General features: G+C 41.8%; 1 protein-coding gene across 1 annotated transcript in view; it reads right to left on the reverse strand.

The window, feature by feature from the left end:
- Positions 1-17,461, reverse strand: part of M1AP (meiosis 1 associated protein) — an 80,945-nt gene that overhangs the window by 19,044 nt on the left and 44,440 nt on the right. The window contains exon 4 of the mRNA XM_032243441.1: positions 4,123-4,296. Within this exon, the coding sequence (XP_032099332.1) occupies positions 4,123-4,296 (174 nt within the window). The remainder of the gene's footprint in view (positions 1-4,122; positions 4,297-17,461) is intronic.

The following is a 17,461-nucleotide window of genomic DNA, read 5'->3' on the forward strand; positions in this document are numbered from 1 at the left end:
ACTGCATATGCCACAGTTTACGATGTTCTGTTGCACAAGCTTGAATCCTTGATATTACAAAGTTCTTCAATAAAACGTATACCTGGTTTGAATATTGATAACAAACTTGTGAATATACGAATGTTGAGTACTTCTGAGAAGGCTGGTAGTTGACGTTAGTGACTTGTGAAGTGGCTGTACTAACTGCAACATAAGGTAAAAACATAGAAACAACATAGAAAAAAAAATAGTGGCAGAATAGATATGTGATCCAGCTGGCCCTCCTGGGCCACGTGAATAAGACCTAGACATTAATTCTGGGTGAGATGGCCCTCAGCCAGAACATGTCCCAGAGCCCAGGAAGTCAGTAGGAGGGACTTTGCCTAGGACTCCAGCTTCCTCTCATTTCCTCTGTGCTTGACTTCTCTATTTCTGGTCCTGGGGCTTTAGGACTGAACAGTTGTGTTCATCTGGCTGAGGTTTTCATTCTGGTTGCAGTAAGATTCATCTAGGGCAACAGTCCTCAACCATTTTGGCATTAGGGACCAGTTTAATACAAGACGATTTTTCCACGGGGTGCTGGGGGATGGTTTTGGGATGAAACCATTCCTCCTTAGATCATCAGGCTTAGATCATTAGCTAGATTCTCATAAGGAATGCACAACCTAGATCCCTTGCATGCATAGTTCACAATAGGGTTTGGGCTCCTATGAGAATCTAATGACACAGCCCATCTGATAGACAGAGCTCAGGTGGTAACGCTCACTCACCTGCTGTTCACCTCCTGCTAATCCAGTTCCTAACAGGGCCCAACAGGGTTGGGGACCCCTGATCTAGGGAACTTGAAAAAGATACTGATGTCTGGGCCCTACCTCAGACCAATTAAATCAGGGTCTCTGGGGGTAAAGCCCAGACATTGGTATTTTTTTTTTTTAATAAGATCCCCATGTGATTCTTATTGCAGCCCTGGTTAAGAACTACCCAAACTATGGTCTCAGCAGAGTGTCCCAAAGCTGGGAAAGCTATTTTAGCAGGGCTTAAATCTAGAACCAGGTGTGCTTCTCCCACCCAGAGCCCAGATATGGATGTGGCAGACCCCAAACCTAAGAACAAAAAAAGAAACTCATGTGTAGCTCACTGTGTGGTCTGTCAGAGGAAGGCCCTTCTAAGGGACATACCTAGATACGGGGTGAAGGGCCCTAGGCGGTCAAAGAGGCAGGTAGCATCAGATAGAGAACCTTGTAAGCAGGAGTCAGAGTGAACATCTGAGATGCATGCCCCAAAGAGTCTAGAGGAGGAAAGCTTGGGGTTTTGGTTTTCTTTCATTTTTTTTTGTAGTGAGCCATAGTCCAGAAATCTACAGGTGTGGCAATACATCAATTTTTAAAGTAATAACGACAGCATAATCTTTATTGTGCTTGTTTAAAATCTCAGGTGGGTCACATCCACCCTAGAAGAGGCCTAAGGTCCCCAGACCTCATTCCAGCTGTCCTCAATATCTGGATTCCAGTGAAGACCTCTCCAGCAGAAAATCTGACTATAGTCTAGATCTAAGTTCCGCTGTGCATCCTGAAGACCTACAGATTTCTCAAAAAAATGGTTATAGATGGAGATAAATATTCTGGCTCTGACCCTCGTGCTGAAAGCTTTGGAAAGAGAGAGGGGAAGCCAGATAAATTCTGATTAGCATCATAAGCAAATGCCATGCAATAGTGGAAGAAAGGCTGGTTACAGGAGTTCCTGGCCTCTGAGGGCCCCAGCCCTCCTAATGAAAGAAGTGAATCTCTAGCCCCTTTCTTCAGAATTGCTCAGAACAAGGCAGGTTAGTATAGTAGATAAAGGCCCAGGTTCTGGAGGAAGATAGACCTCGGTTTATGGACATTGTCTAGGCTGAAAGTGTCAAGTGCACAAAATACAGATTTCTGATCCTAAGGGTTAAGAGTGGACCCTGTTGCCTGGTTTCAAATCCTAGCTCTGCTACTAATATTCTGTGCAGCCCTGAGAAGTGTGTTTAATTTCTCTAAGTCTCAGTTTTCTCATATGTAAAATGGGGGAAATACTGTATTTAATTGATTCTAAGACATTTTTTTTTCATCTCTACATGTGTCTTACAATTGCCATTGACCATGCAGGCACTCCAAATCCTTACTTACTACTTTAACCTAAAAAAGCTCTCTCAATATAAGTAAAATAATACTTCTAAGTGACAAGAAAGAGCTGTGTAATGTTCAATGGGCAATGTTTTCTTTCTTTTTAAAGAAAATATTTATTATAAATAATTTAAAAATTTTTAAAAAATATTTATTTATTTATTTTTTTAGAGACAGGGTCTTAACTCGGTTGCCCAGGCTGAAGTTCAGTGGCTCCATCACGGGGTCACTGCAACCTTAAACTCCTGGGCACAAGCGATCCTCTTGCCTCAGTCTCCTGAGTAGCTGAGACTACAGGTGCATACCACCGTGCCTGGCTCATTTTTTATTTTTATTTTTTGTAGAGACAGGTCTATGTTGCACAGGCTGTTACTAACTCCTGGCTTCAAGGGATCCTTCCACCTTTGCCTCCCAGAATGCTGACATTACAGGAGTGAGCCACTGCATCTAGTCTGTTTTCCTTTTTACTGGTACATAAAACAGTGGTATATCTCATAATTGATAGCATCTTAGATTCAATGACATATGGAAACAGTACTGCCTCATAGTGTTATGTGAAGATAAAATGGGATAATGCAAGAAATAGAGCTAATTTAGTGCTTAGCACAGAGAAAGAGCTCAATAATGTTAGCTATATGCTAGCTTCTGTACAAAGTTGCCATCTGCCTTAAATAGGGAAAATGGATAAGTGAATTCCAGAGGACAGGAAAAGGAGAAATTGGTATTATCAACCTTGGACAAAAGGGACGGAAAAGAGGTTCTGGGAGGAGTATTTTACACAAAGAAAAGCCAGATTAAAATCAAGTTAAGTTTGCAAAGCCATCCTGGGCACTAGGTTGAAATCGGGGAGAGAAGAGACTTGATGGCCATCCCGAGACAGAAAGGGTCTTGGAAAGCCTTAATCCTGTGTAGTAACACCTCCAAAAAGCCCTTCCCTATCCTGAAGAAACAATGGTCATAAAGAGTTTTATAACAGCTGAAGAAAAGGAACACATATAAAAACTCAGATATACTGCTATTGGCCAAGAAAGAGCTCTCAAAGGAGGCAGTAACCCCAATGAGTTGTGTCAAAGCCTAGAGAAGGGCTTTGGTAAACATCACGTTCAATCTAGTCTTCAATCCTCAATGATCTCTGTAGCCACTACCACTACCAGTATTCTGTTCAGTGAGAAAGATGGGTACAAACTCCCACCCCTAAAGAAGACATACTTTGATAATTTCTCTTTGGTGCTGGTCCCTGAGGACTCAGCTTTCCCAACCTCAGTGTGGCTGATTAGACTGATGGGTAGTCCCATCTGCAGGCCTGGCCGCCCCAGGTCCTGCCTGAGCCAGCCTTCGGAAGAGATGGGAGAATAGAAATGGCCTTATTCTTACCATCTAGTGGGACCTGGAATGAAGTATAATTGCCAGGCAGAACAGTATCCAGGGTCTTTTTGGCATGCCCAGAACACTGGATTGATCTCTCGGTTTCAGTAATTGCCCGAACTGCTTTGTGAACATGGTTTTGGGCCACTGGTTGTCCTCCCTGGGGCGTCTCTTTAGTTTTCCCCCATTTGTTGCCTCCCTAGTGAGATCTTTGTTTAACCTTGGTTCTCTTCCTTTTGCCACAGGCCCTATTGACATTGTTGAGGTAGCAGCATGCTCCCAATTATAATGCCAATAATATTTACCACATTAAAAATGAGAATATTGAGAAATGTGATTCATTGTGTTCTTATGTAGTTTAGCCAATTCTCCATCCTTGAGGTGTCTGAGACTTTGCCCCTAAACTAACTGGCCCTTGCTGGTTGGTCTTAATTCGGTTCAGCTTTCTAACCATGATTGCTTCCTAGACCTTCTCTTCTTATCCCTCATGCTTATACTGGACAGCCTCATCCAAACCTCTTCCAGTCCCTAAACCTCAGCCATGCCGTATTCCACAGACTCACTAATCTAGAGCCCTGATCCCAGATAAGAATAATCATAGTCTATGTATCTTTTGGGGGTTATGTACTTGGATTATCTCTGGCTCTGGAAATGTTGCTGAAACACTGTGAAGAAAGAAGAAGATGAATTTGTTCTTGGTCTGTTCCACTGTTATGTAGCCAGGCTTTGAAAAATATCTCCATGCTGACGATATCATTGTCTACAGTCTGAAGGTCAATGTCAGTTCCCAGAATAGAACTCTCTGCAAAAGAAAGGGAAATAAAGTGTTCACTTTGATAGTAAATTTTGAATAATGTAAAACTTTAAATACATTCATCTTTTCTTATTTGAGATGGGGTCTCATTATGTCACCCAGGCTAGAGTACAGTGGTGGTTCATACATGCAAACATTGCTCACTGTAGCCTCCAAATGTCTAGGCTCTAGCAATCCTCCTGCCTCAGCCTCCTGAGTAGCTAGGACTATAAGCACTCACTATCATGCCTAATTAATTTTATAAAAAACTTTTTTTAAGAGATGAGGTCTCTCTCTGTTGCTCAGGTTGGTCTCTAACTCTTGGCCTCAAAGCAATCTTTTTGTCTTAGCCTCCCGAGTAGCTGGGATTAGCTGGGATTACAGGCACTCGTCACTGGCCTGGCTTCCACAGCCATTTTTTGATCCATTGACTGTACCTCTAGACATCTAGCCTAGACACATTCTTGAGTAGTACACAAAAAGACATATGCAAAGATGTTTGATACAGCATTGCTGTAATAACAATCAAAACCCCAAACAGGAAGCAATTCAAATCCCCTCAATAGGGAAATGTTTAGATAAATTATGGCACATTCAAACTATAAAGTATTAATGTATTTGTTAATAAAGTAAAGCTGAACATACTCACATGAAAAACTAGAAGATAGTAAGTAAATAAAGGAAGTTGTAGAACAGATATAACATGATCCCATTTATATAAAAATAAAACTATCTGCCTAAGTACATATATATGTATGTATGTAAATGCATTTTACAAAGCTCTGGAAAGCTATCATCAAACTGTTAACAATGGACAGGAAGTGGAAATAGCGCAGGGTTCTGAGATATTTTCCCTTTTTGCTATTCATACTTCTATACTGTTTGAATTTTATTGGAGTCCTGTATTTCTTGTGTCAAAAAAAAAATTCTAGGTCGGGCATGGTGGCTCATACCTGTAATCCCATCACTTTGGGAGGACAAGGCGGGTGGATCACTTGAGCTCAGGAGTTTGAGACCAGCCTGGCCAATATGGTGAAATCCCATCTTTACTAAAAATACAAAAATTAGCCAGGCGTGGTGGCAGGCGCCTGTAATCCCAGCTATGTGGGAGGCTGAGGCAAGAGAATCGCTTGAACCTGGGAGGCAGAGGTTACAGTGAGCCAAGATCGGGCCACTTGCACTCCAGCCTGGGCGACTCCATCTCATAAACAAATAAAATAAATAAATAAATAAACATGGGAGAAAGAAATTAACCACTTTAAAAACTAACAAAAAACCCGAAGCATTCTAGAATATAAAAACAACCAAAAATTATACAGCAATGCAAATTACTTAGTTTAACAAAGGGGACTTCAGCTTCATGTTGTTATTTTAAAAAAAAAGTTTTTTGAGATGGAGTCTTGCTCTGTCACCCAGATTAGTGTGCAGTGGTGCAATCTTGGCTCACTGCAATCTCCACCTCCTGGGTTGAAGCGATTCTGCTACCTCAGCCTCCCGAGTAGCTGGGATTACAGGCACCTGCCGCTGTGTCCAGCTAATTTTTGTATTTTTAGTAGAGATGGGGTTTCAGCATGTTGGTCAGGCTGGTCTCAAACTCCTGACCTCGTGATCCACACACCTCGGTCTCCCGAAGGGCTGGGATTACAGGCGTGAGCCACCACGCCTGGCCTCATGTTGTTATTTTACAGTGAAAATGTGTTCTATTACTACTTGTTATAAAAAATGAATTTAAAAAAGCTAAAAGAAAAAAAGATAAATTTTTGGGTATTCCCTTACAGTAGAGAACCAAGCCTGGAGCATCAGTCATTGGCATACTGTATGTCACAAGTGTGTTTAGCAGCAAAGAGGATGGAGAGGTCTGGTAGAGTGTGATTTAATTCCAAATCTGAATGAATGGAGCTGGGTAGGTGGGGTAATGAGGCTTTGCTGGTGTACTTCCAGCTTCAGGCAACACTAACTAAGGAATTGGGGTCTGGGTCTGCAGGTAAAGGTCATCAGTGAAAGCCAAACATGAGGTGGTGGAAGAAGCACAGAGGAAATAAGGGAATAGCTAGAAAAAAACTGAGGAGGAACCCTACTTTCTTTGCTTCATCAGGAGGGATCTCTGAAATACTTTTACAAAGGGCCTAAGAAAAGCCAGTTGCTCCAATGAATTAGCTTCTGTGTATGACTCATGGACCCCAGGGAGAAGGCTGGATTATTTCTAGAACGACATTCCTGAGGACAAGTTTGCAGAGGTGGTAGACTCTTCACAGGGAACAAAGGGGCTTCAGTCCAACATACTTGTTCCAACACAGGGGAACTGTGGTGAGAAATGACTTCATGTCATATTTAACAATTTATCCTGTGGCTCTAAAGGGGCACCAAATGCCATTTCTCTATGGCTAGAATGCTGAAAACTCTGCCATCTTCCATGAATAGTTATGAGGATTCATTAGTTAACTAGTTAGTTATTTCATTCATTCCATCAGATATATCTGACACGCTGTGCCCTTATGAAGTTTATAAAGCAACATGAATCTTGATCATTTTTCCCCAAACTCTCATCTGCCTCATTATGTTTTAGGGTACTACTGTGATATATATAAAGTCATTGCCAAAAAAATTTTCTTGTAAGTAAAGAGAAATGTCTTTTTAAAAAATAATGTGAATTTTATTTTGTCACAGGCAAAATGAGAAGTAATTTAATTTTTCTAAGCCTGAAGCTCACACTTTGATTTGAGTAACAAATGTGAAAATGACTGAGCAGCTTCTCTTCAGTGAGGCAAAACAGTTCTTAAAACATAAAGTAGTGGCTACTAAAGCAATGCAATCTAGGCCAGGCATGGTGGCTCATGCTATATAGTCCCATCTACTTCGGAGTCTGAGGCAGGAGGATAGCTTGAGCCCAAAAGTTCAAGACCCACCTGGTTAACATAGTGAGGCACTGTCTCAGTTGCAAAAAGAAAGAAAGAGAAAAAAAAAAAAAAAGAAATAGAATTGAGCAAAGGAGCTAAGAAGGTGGAGAAGATAAAGTTGCTTAGCATCGAAATGCAGAATTTTGGGAAAAGGAAATAAGTGTTTCTTTTCTTCTCCCCAGGGAAAGGGTAGATGATAAGACACTCTTACCACAGACAATGTGAGGGAACAATGCAAAGCCACCTCCCATCAATAATCTGGAAGTAAGGAAAATAAAGATTTCCTTAGAGAGTTAAGCCATAAAATCCACACAGAATGGTGAGGCCAGTGAAAAAGTTACCCTAAGAAGGGAGAATGGCTTATTGCCCAGAGCAAGATTTGGCTGTAGCCTTATTGATGGTATTGGCATATCTTTTTTTTTTTTTTTTTTTTTTTTTTTGACACAGGGTCTCACTCTTTTGCCCATGTTGGAGTGTAGTGGTGCGATTTCAGTTCTCTGCAACCTCCACCTCCTGGGCTCAAGTGATTCTCCTGCCTCAGCCTCCTAAGTAGCTGAGAGTACAGGTGTAAGCCACCACATCTGGCTAATTTTTGTATTTTTTGAGATGGGTTTTTTTTTTTTTTTGAGACGGAGTTTCGCTGTTGTTGCCCAGACTGGAGGGCAATGGCACGATCTCGGCTCACCGCAACCTCCGCCTCCTGGGTTCAAGCAATTCTCCTGCCTCAGCCTCCCGAGTAGCTGGGACTACAGGCACGCAGCATCATGCCCAGCTAATTTTTGAATTTTTAGTAGAGACGAGGTTTCACCTTGTTGACCAGGATGGTCTCGATCTCTTGACCTCGTGATCCACCCACCTCGGCCTCCCAAAGTGCTGGGATTACAGGCGTGAGCCACCGCGCCTGGCCCTGAGATGGGGTTTTACCATGTTGCTCATGGTGGTCTCAAGCTCCTGAGCTCAAGTAATCCATTTGCCTCGACTTCCCAAAATGCTAGGATTACAGGTATGAGCCATCCTGCCAGGCCTATATTGGCATATCTAAAGAATGAATGTGTCTGTTGGAAGGGGATAGGGTTGGCCAGAAATGCAGCACAGGGAAGGGGAACAACAGGGGCTTGTGCTGGCAGTGCCCAACCAAGTGCAGCTCAGAGAAGGCATGCAGACTCAGTGATGTGTCCCAGTGGCAGGGATGTGTTTGTCAAGTCTCTGCTCTTTTTGGTGATTATGGTTATGGTTTGCCCTCTAAAACATTCTGGTTTATCCTTTAGTCTTGAGCTTAGGATGGTGTGTGTCTTTAAAAGAGTGCTGTGCTGGCAAAATTAACTTTCTGATCCTGCAAATCTAAAGAACCAGGCTTGAAGCAAAGCTTCTCTATGGAGGAAAATGTCAGGTGGTTAGGTCCTCCTGGCAGGCAGCCAGCCAGCCAGGCAGCAGTCTTCCCTCCTGTCACCCATCAATGTTCTGATATTCTTTTCTAACTTCTTAACCTACATGTTCTTGGAAGAGCCATGGAGCACAACTGCTTTCTTGAAAAAGTTCTCATATAATCTCCATAGAGGCACTGTGTTTCAGGTTTGAGCTTTCAGTTTAGCAGTTTCAGAAGGGAGTGTGCACTTTCTCCAGGGCAGACTTATCCAAACTAGAGACTTTCGTGTAAACCAGAACATTTTAGAGCCTAAACTTTCCATTTTCTCTGTCACTGATCTAGGCATTCATTTCCTTGTGCCTGGATTATGGCAGTAGCTTCTTAACTGTGCTAGCAAACTCCATTTCTTCCCCTCCATTACTTATTATTACTACTACGTTACTTTTTCTGAAACATGGTTTCTTCAGACCCCTCCTTTGCTCAAGAGCACACACTGCCTTCTTGCTGTCACTCACTCATCCTGTATCACCTGGTACCACTCATTATTCTACAAGTACCCTATCCTTCCCTTCCTTTTTGATGGCTCAGACTATTTCCTCCTCATCACTACCTGAGATCCTATATTGCCATCCTTGAAGACTGAGTTCAAATGCCACCTCCTTCATGAAGTCTGCCATTATGGTATTCCCTCCATTATTAGAGTCCCATAGCTCTTGGTTTACATTTGTAATATAGTTCACATTACATTTTACCTTGGTAATATTGTTATTTGGGAATACATTTGATCTCTCCAATTTAAATGTAAATTAAAAGGTAGGAATTGTTTCTTTTCACTTTTATCCTCCCTATCAGTGCCTTGCATGGAGCTGATGCTTAGCAAATGCCTGCGTTGAACAGTAGCTCCCTCCTCCTCAGCTCTTATTACTTTTTCCTGTAACTTTTGAGCTTCCTCTAAGTTAGTCTTCTTGCCACATGACTTCCTTCCTTCCTTAGTACTTTCATTACTGTCAGCCCATGGCCTGTACCAAGTAGTTACGCTTAATTATATCCTCCCTTACCTAGCGTTATTTGTCACCCCTGGGTATCTGTGGGCTTCATTTGGGCAGTATTAATCACACTGCTGATTTATTTATTTTTTTTGAAGTATTTCCTTCTCTTTTCCTGAGCTTATGAAAGGCTTATTAATGGAAAGACCAGGGTTTGCCTTGCGGCTTAAAAGTTGTTAGCTATGTGATTTTGGGCAAAGTGGAATAGTATAACCTATTTCTTAGTGAAGCACTATAAAGTGAGATGATTATCTATAAATGGCATGAGGTAGGTCCAACAAATATAATTTTCTTCCTTTTCTCTCATCCACAAAATGATTAACTCTTATAGGGTAATAATATGTTTTCCTGTTTTAAAGTTTTTTTTTTCTCCCTTGGTTACTGCTTTCTCCCCCAACTACCATACATAGGACACCAACAACTAGTACATACGTTATTCCTCACAAATACACCTAAATGTGTTAAATCTGGGGATCAGGGAGGAGACTTCTCAAATGCTGAAAAGCAGTTCCCTCACTGGCTGGGGAGAAGGGCATCAGTGCACTGGATGAACGGGTCACACCAATTGCATGAAATGGAAAGGTCACAGTAGTGAAACAGGGCCCTTAGTGTCTGGATAGTTAAAGCAGTGAGAAAGCCCAAGCTGTAGCCAGCATTCACATTGTTTTCGGACTTATCCTGCCCTCCTGTGGCCACAATGGGAAAAAAACTAAGAAAGTCAAATGATTGAAGATTAGGTAATATCTGAAGTAGACTCTCTCAGAAAAAGCCTTAAAATATGGTTACAAAATTAAAGTGTATTTAAAATGGGAGACAGACATACATGCATATATAATGGCTGTATTTCTCTCTTGATGTAAAATGTCAAAAGTAGAGGTCCAGGAAAAGGTGGTCTTGCCTAGTCCTCCACATCTTCCCCCATCCCTAGGGCCCCAACCTCTAGGCCTGAACTGTTCCTTTCCGAATGACATTCATTAGGCCTGTGTTTGGGTGTCATGGATGGGCTTCAGACATTCTGAGAACCCCTTGAAATTATATACAATTAATCTGTACATGCACAGATGTATTTTGTTGGGGTGGGAGAAGGGGGAAAGCCCCTAGCTTTTATCAGATAGATTCTCGAAAGAGCTCCATGACCCCAAAAAGGTCAAGAACCACTACAGAGACTATGGAGTCATAGAAGCTTAGCCTGCCTGGGTCAGTTTACAGTTAGCTGTCTACTCTCTGAATACAGGATTACTATAGGATATTAACAACCAGGGTAAGTAATCACAGCAGATAAAGCTTACTCAGGAACAGCAGTACAGCATCATCCAACCATTGTCTTGAAATCAACACAACCTGAAGATAATCTAACAGCTCACAACGGTGAGGTAGTCGAGCTTGTCTTTCAAAGCTCACCTGCCTCATTTGTGGAAGTGATGCTTAATCCCTAGAGAAAGGAGAAGCCTCTTGAAAAGAGGTGGCGGGGTGGTGGTAGTGGTTATCGTCATATGAACACAGTATAGAGAGGTGAGTGCAGGAATGGACCTAGTGGTGACTATCTTCCTGGAGCCCCAGTCTATAAAAAGGATTAAAACATCATCATAACTATAATGAGATAGAGAAAATTTATATCCCAGTACTCTTCTCAGAGGGAGAACAGCTGTCACTCATTCATTCATTTAATTTGTCATTCAAGCACTTATTAGTTTACTGCCTTTTATGAGCCAGGCACTTATTGGTGTCATCAAGATACAAATTGCCTGCTTTTGTGGCTTACCTTCTTGTGAGAGAACAGGTAATAAGCAAGCAAATAAAACAATACAATTTCAGATAATGATAGATACTATGAAGAAAAATGAAGGTGTGTGTGCTCGTGTGTGTGTGTGTGTGTGTGTGTGTGTATGCATGTGTGTGAATTTTTAGCTTGGCTGGCCAGGGAAGTAGTCTCTAAGAAGGTGATAGTTGAGCAGAAACTTGAATGAAGTGAAGTGAGTCATAAAAACATTTGTGGGAAGATTGTTTCTTGTAGAGAGACGAGCAAGTTCAAAGGTCTTGAGGTGGGAATGAGCTCGGTGTGTTGGGGGATTAGCCAGAAGACTAAAGCAGAATGAAAAAGGAAGTGAGGATGAGTTAATGAGCTGCTGCAGTAAAGGACAAGACCCTTAAAGTGGCACACTCCTGTATCAACAGGGGTCACTACACTTGCTTTGAAGAAGGGCGGGTTTCATTATTGCAATTAGGTATTGCTCAGGAAGTATGCAAGAGTAGGGCAGAGTAAAGCAAGCTCCTTTTTCTTTCTTTCTTTGAAGCTCTTAGTTTCTAAACAATTGCTGAATTTGAATTTTAAAAACATTTGTTTGAAGGTGTGCCCAAGCTATCAGCTTGCGCGAGGTGCCACATGTTTCAGTCCAGGCTTATCGCTTATGCTTTCCTGTTGTGTGGTGCTGGCAGGCAGTGGGGAAGGAGGGAAGAGGAATCTGGGAGTTTTATGAGCAGAACCCAAGCAAAGATCCTTCAGCTTGTAGTGGACATGCCTCTTTCCCAGCCCTGCTCAGCTACCCAGGGAATTCTATTGTTAACGGTTGTCCACACATCTGCCCTCATTAAGCTAGTACAGTCTTAGGCAGGCTGAAAAAAATAATTGACTGTTAACTAAAGAATACAACAGCTCTTTAGTAAACTAAAGAACACAATGGATTATTTATATTTGGTTCATAATGGATGAACATTAGGGGTGACCAATCTTTTGGCTTCCTTGGGCCACATTGGAAGAAGAAGAATTGTCTTGGGCCACATATAAAATGCACTAACACTGATGATAGCTGATGATCTAAAAAAAAAAAAAAATAGCAAAAAGAAAAAAATCTTATAATGTTTTAAGAAAGTTTACAAATTTGGGTTGGGTTGCATTCAAAGCTTTCCTGGGCTGTATGTGGCCTGTAGGCAGTAGGCTGAACAAACTTGATTTACATCATTTCTGACTAGGGAATGGCGGGCTTTGTATATTTGGGCTGCTATCACAAAATACCATAAATCAGTGGTTTATAAGGAACAGAAATATATTTCTCACCATTTTGTAGGCTGGGAAGTCCTAGATCAAGGTGCTGGCAGATTCAATGTCTGGGGAGGACCTGTTTTTGGTTAATAAATGGCCCCTTCTCACTGTGTCCTCATATGGTGGAGGGGGCAAACAAACTCCTTAGGGAACATTTTATAAAGGCACTAATCCCATTCAGGAGGACTCTGCCCTCCCTCATGACCTAAACCACCATTCAACAGCCCCTCCTCCTAATACTGTCTCATTGGTGATTTGGTTTCAAAGATGAATTTGGGCAGGGAGGATACAACATTCAGACCATAGCAGACTCCCTTAGCTTTACAATAGGTCCTAATACTACAATTTCAAATATAGTATTTCAGCCTTTAGTAAATAGATGAGTTGGGTAAGAAAACATTTCCAGAGCAATTATTTTGGCTGGGAGAGTAGCCTTTTTAGAATCTCTTTTTCTTAGGGTTGTATGTTTCTAAGAGGGCAGAAGTAGGGACTGCCCTATGAGAGAAGCCGCACATCCTCTCACCTCTGGAGTCATGGAAGTGTTCCCCGATTGCCAATCCTGCTTTGAGTTGAGTGACTTGCTCTGCTCTGGCCAGCCCAGAGAGATGATGTTGCAGGTACAGGAGAGAAGGGCCCTGGTTAGGGCAGGGTACACATATCTCTGGCACCAGTTGTAGCACCTTATCCACCTCTGTGACCACAGCACTAGCACAGTGTTTAGCATACAACGGGGGCTCAGTAAATGTTATACTGAACAGAAGAAACTAGCCAGCCTGCTGCTTACTTTCTCTGTGACCTTAGGCCAGTCACTTCATCTCTTTAAGCACAATTTCTCCATCTGTAAAGTGGGAATGATAGTAATACCTAGGCTAAGGGTTTACTTGAATATGAAATAATGAAATAATTGCTTGACTCCTGAAAGCAATTTGTGGACTTTAAAGCACCATTCAACTATAAGGGATGATAAAATATAAAGCTGCCTCCCAGCTGTCTATGTAGTAGATATGAACATTTTATTCACTAAAAGCCAGTGCCATTTCTTTTGCTGAAAATTTCCTCTTCAATAAAGTATGTGATCCAAGTTGTAAGAAAATATATTTTATCTATAGGTCTCAATGGCTTCATTTTCATTTTATTGGAAAAAATGCAGCTAATATGCAAAAGAGATTGATCACTATTGACTGAGATATTCCAAAGTCTAAAGTATTTTTTGACGTGAGAAACACTAGACTTAGAAGGTATTTAAAAGTCTTCTTTTTCTACAGAGACTAATTCATATATTCTATAAACCAAAAAGCATTTAATATACATTGCAATGCAAAATTGAAAACCTGGGAAGAAATGTCATAGGCACTGTGGTGGGGGAGGAGAGCAGGGGAATGGTTTATTTAGAAGTTTGAATGAAGAAGAAAGCAGAGCTAGGAAGGCATTAAATCTTTTGACATAACCCAAGAACCACCCCAAACAGTTTTGCCTCCTTAACACCCAAGGGAACCGAAAGAAAGTGCTGAGGTGAAAATAAAAGAGGAGCCATGAAAGAAAAGACTTACTTGGGGGAGCTAAGTAGAATAAGAAAAAGCTAAAGAAGACACTGAAATCAAAGAAAGTTCTAAGACATATTCTTTTTTTTTTTTTTGAGACTGAATCTCACTCTGTCTTCCAGGCTGGAGTGCAGTTGTGCGATCTGGGCTCACTGCAACTTCCGTCTCCCAGGTTCAAGCGACTGTCCTGCCTCAGCCTCCTGAGAAGCTGGGATTATAGGTGCTCGCCACCATGCCTGGCTAATTTTTGTATTTTTTTTTTTTTTTTTTTTTAGTAGAGACGGTGTTTTGCTGTGTTGGCCAGGCTGGTCTCGAACTTCTGACCTCAAGTGATTTGCCCCACCTCAGCCTCCCAAAGTGCTGGGATCGCAGGCATAAGCCACAGTGCCTGACCCTAAGACATATTCTTAAAAAAATTTCTAGATAGGCTGTATAACAGCTTTGCAACAGACTCTGTGTATAAATACACATTTTTGTAGATTTGGAGGTGTATCTTCAGGATATTAGATTCCTAGAAGTGGGGCTGGTGACTACTCAGGATAGAAGTAAAACACATTTGTAATTATGTGTTTAAAAAAAATACATGTCAGGTGCGGTGGCTCACATTTGTAATCCCAGCACTTTGGGAGGCTGAGGTGGGTGGATCATGTGAGGTCAGAAATTTGAGACCAGGCTGGCCAACATGGTGAAATCCTGTCTCTACTAAAAATACAAAAATTAGCCGGGTGTGGTAGCAGGCGCCTGTAATCCCAGCTACTTGGGAGGCTGTGGCAGGAGAATCTCTTGAACCCACGAGGCGGAAATTGCAGTGAGCTGAGACTGAGTCATTGTATTCCAGCCTGGGCAACAAGAGTGAAACTCTGTCTCAAATAAACAAAAGAAAACAAAACAAAAGCACATATGTAATTTTGTTAGATCTTGCCAAATTTCCCTCCAAAAATGTTGTATCATTGTGCATTTGGCCAGATGTATTTGAAAGTGTAGCTTCAGCAACAGAAGGTGTTTACATGCTTTTTAAACTTTTGCCAATCTAATAATGGATAGGAAATGATATTTTGGTGTAGTCTTAATTTCCATTTCTCTAATTATGAGTGAGGTTAAACCTATTTTCATATACTTAAGGACCATTTAAAAATCTGTTTTTGAATTATCTATTCATGACTTTTGTCCATTTTTCTGTTGTGTTTTTTTTTTTTTTTTTTTTTTGAGACGGAGTTTCACTCATGTTACCCAGGCTGGAGTGCAATGGCGCGATCTCGGCTCACCGCAACCTCCGCCTCCTGGGTTCAGGCAATTCTCCTGCCTCAGCCTCCTGAGTAGCTGAGATTACAGGCACGCACCACCATGCCCAGCTAATTTTCTGTATTTTTAGTAGAGACGGGGTTTCACCATGTTGACCAGGATGGTCTCGATCTCTTGACCTCGTGATCCACCCGCCTCGGCCTCCCAAAGTGCTGGGATTACAGGCTTGAGCCACCGCGCCCGGCCATCTGTTGTGTTTTTAGTCTTTTTCTTACTCCTCAATTTTAAAGTGTTCTTGATATATTAGAGGTATTAGTCTTTTTCCCCCCATGGCATAGATTGCAAATACTTTCTCCTGGTTTTTCAGTTGTCTTTTGACATTGTTTATGGTACTTTTTGCCATGTCAAAGATTTTTATTTTTATATAGTTAAATAACTAAATCTTTTCTTTATTATACCTGGATTTTGAATTATAATTAGATGACCTTTTTCTATGCTGAAATTATAAAGAAATTCACCAATGTTTTCTTTTAATTATTTGCATTTAGATCCCTGGTCTATTTGGAATCTTTTCCAGATGGCTAACCAGTTGTCCCAGCATTACTTTTTGAACATTTCATCTTTGCCTTAGTGACTTGAGATGGTCCTTTATCCTATGCTAAATTAATATCTATATTTGTGCCTCTTTCTGGGCCTTGAATATGTATATAGTTGAGTCCCATATCAATTCTTGCACTGTATTAACTAGCGCTCTAGTGCTAGGTATATGATAGGGCTGATTTCAGACAGAGAAGTGGCCATATTGTCCTCTGATTGGGTAGTGGCAACACAAGTCATTTGCCAAGTAAAGCAGTGGTGTCAAACATGTTAGGGGATGGGGAATGAGGAGAGAAGAGTTGAGATTTAATCAGAAGAACTTCTTTTAAGCAACAATTTCCTAAAGAGAGAGAGAGAGAGAGGATGGAGAACTTGAGCTTACTGAGCTGAAGAGAAGGGAGAAAAGGAGGTAAAAAGAAAGAACCAAACTGAAGAAGAGTAAATAAGGGACTTTCAGTCTGGCTCGGTTCCAGTATCCAACAAACTGATATTCCTGTAAAAACAGCTATAAACTTGGAACAATATTTATTTTATTGATTGATTGAGACAGAGTCTCATTCTGCCCCTCAGGCTGGAGTACATTGGTGTAATCTTGGCTCACTGAGACTTCCACCTCCCAGACTCAAGCCATTCTTATGCCTCAGCCTCCCGAGTAGCTGGGACTACAGATGTGCACCATTGCATCTGGCTAAGTTTTGTATTTTTAGTAGAGACGGGGCTTCACCATGTTTGCCAGGCTGGTCTTGAACTCCTGGCCTCAAGTGATCTGCCTGCCTCAGCCTCCCAAAGAGCTTGGATTACAGGTGTGAGCCAACACGCCTGGCCTGAATAATATTTAAAAAACCAACTACCTGAAGGCTCTGGAGAGTGAACAAAAGTAGATAGACTTTGGAGAGGAGTTGAAACTTGGAGTAACCAGGTAAACCAGCAAAGAATGAGTTCCCCATATTTTGTACTTTCTAAGAGTGGCTGCAGTCACAATAGTGTGGAAGCAGCTAAAAACTGGAAAGAGGCCGGGCGCAGTGGCTCAAGCCTGTAATCCCAGCACTTTGGGAGGCCGAGGCGGGTGGATTACGAGGTCAAGAGATCGAGACCATCCTGGTCAGCATGGTGAAACCCCGTCTCTACTAAAAATACAAAAAATTAGCTGGGCATGGTGGTGTGTGCCTGTAATCCCAGCTACTCAGGAGGCTGAGGCAGGAGAATTGCCTGAACCCAGGAGGCGGAGGTTGCGGTGAGCCGAGATCGCGCCATTGCACTCCAGCCTGGGTAACATGAGTGAAACTCCGTCTCAAAAAAAAAAAAAAAACTGGAAAGAAAAGCCTTTGTCAGGCCGGGCGTGGTGGCTCATGCCTGTAATCCAAGCACTTTGGAGGCCAAGGCGGGCGGATTACCTAAGTTTGGGAGTTCAAGAACAGCCTGACCAACACGGTGAAACCCTGTCT

This window comes from Sapajus apella, unplaced genomic scaffold (assembly GCF_009761245.1).
Source record: "Sapajus apella isolate SASKATOON/1434 unplaced genomic scaffold, GSC_monkey_1.0 scaffold52, whole genome shotgun sequence".
In the NCBI taxonomy this organism is placed as follows: Eukaryota; Metazoa; Chordata; class Mammalia; order Primates; family Cebidae; genus Sapajus; species Sapajus apella.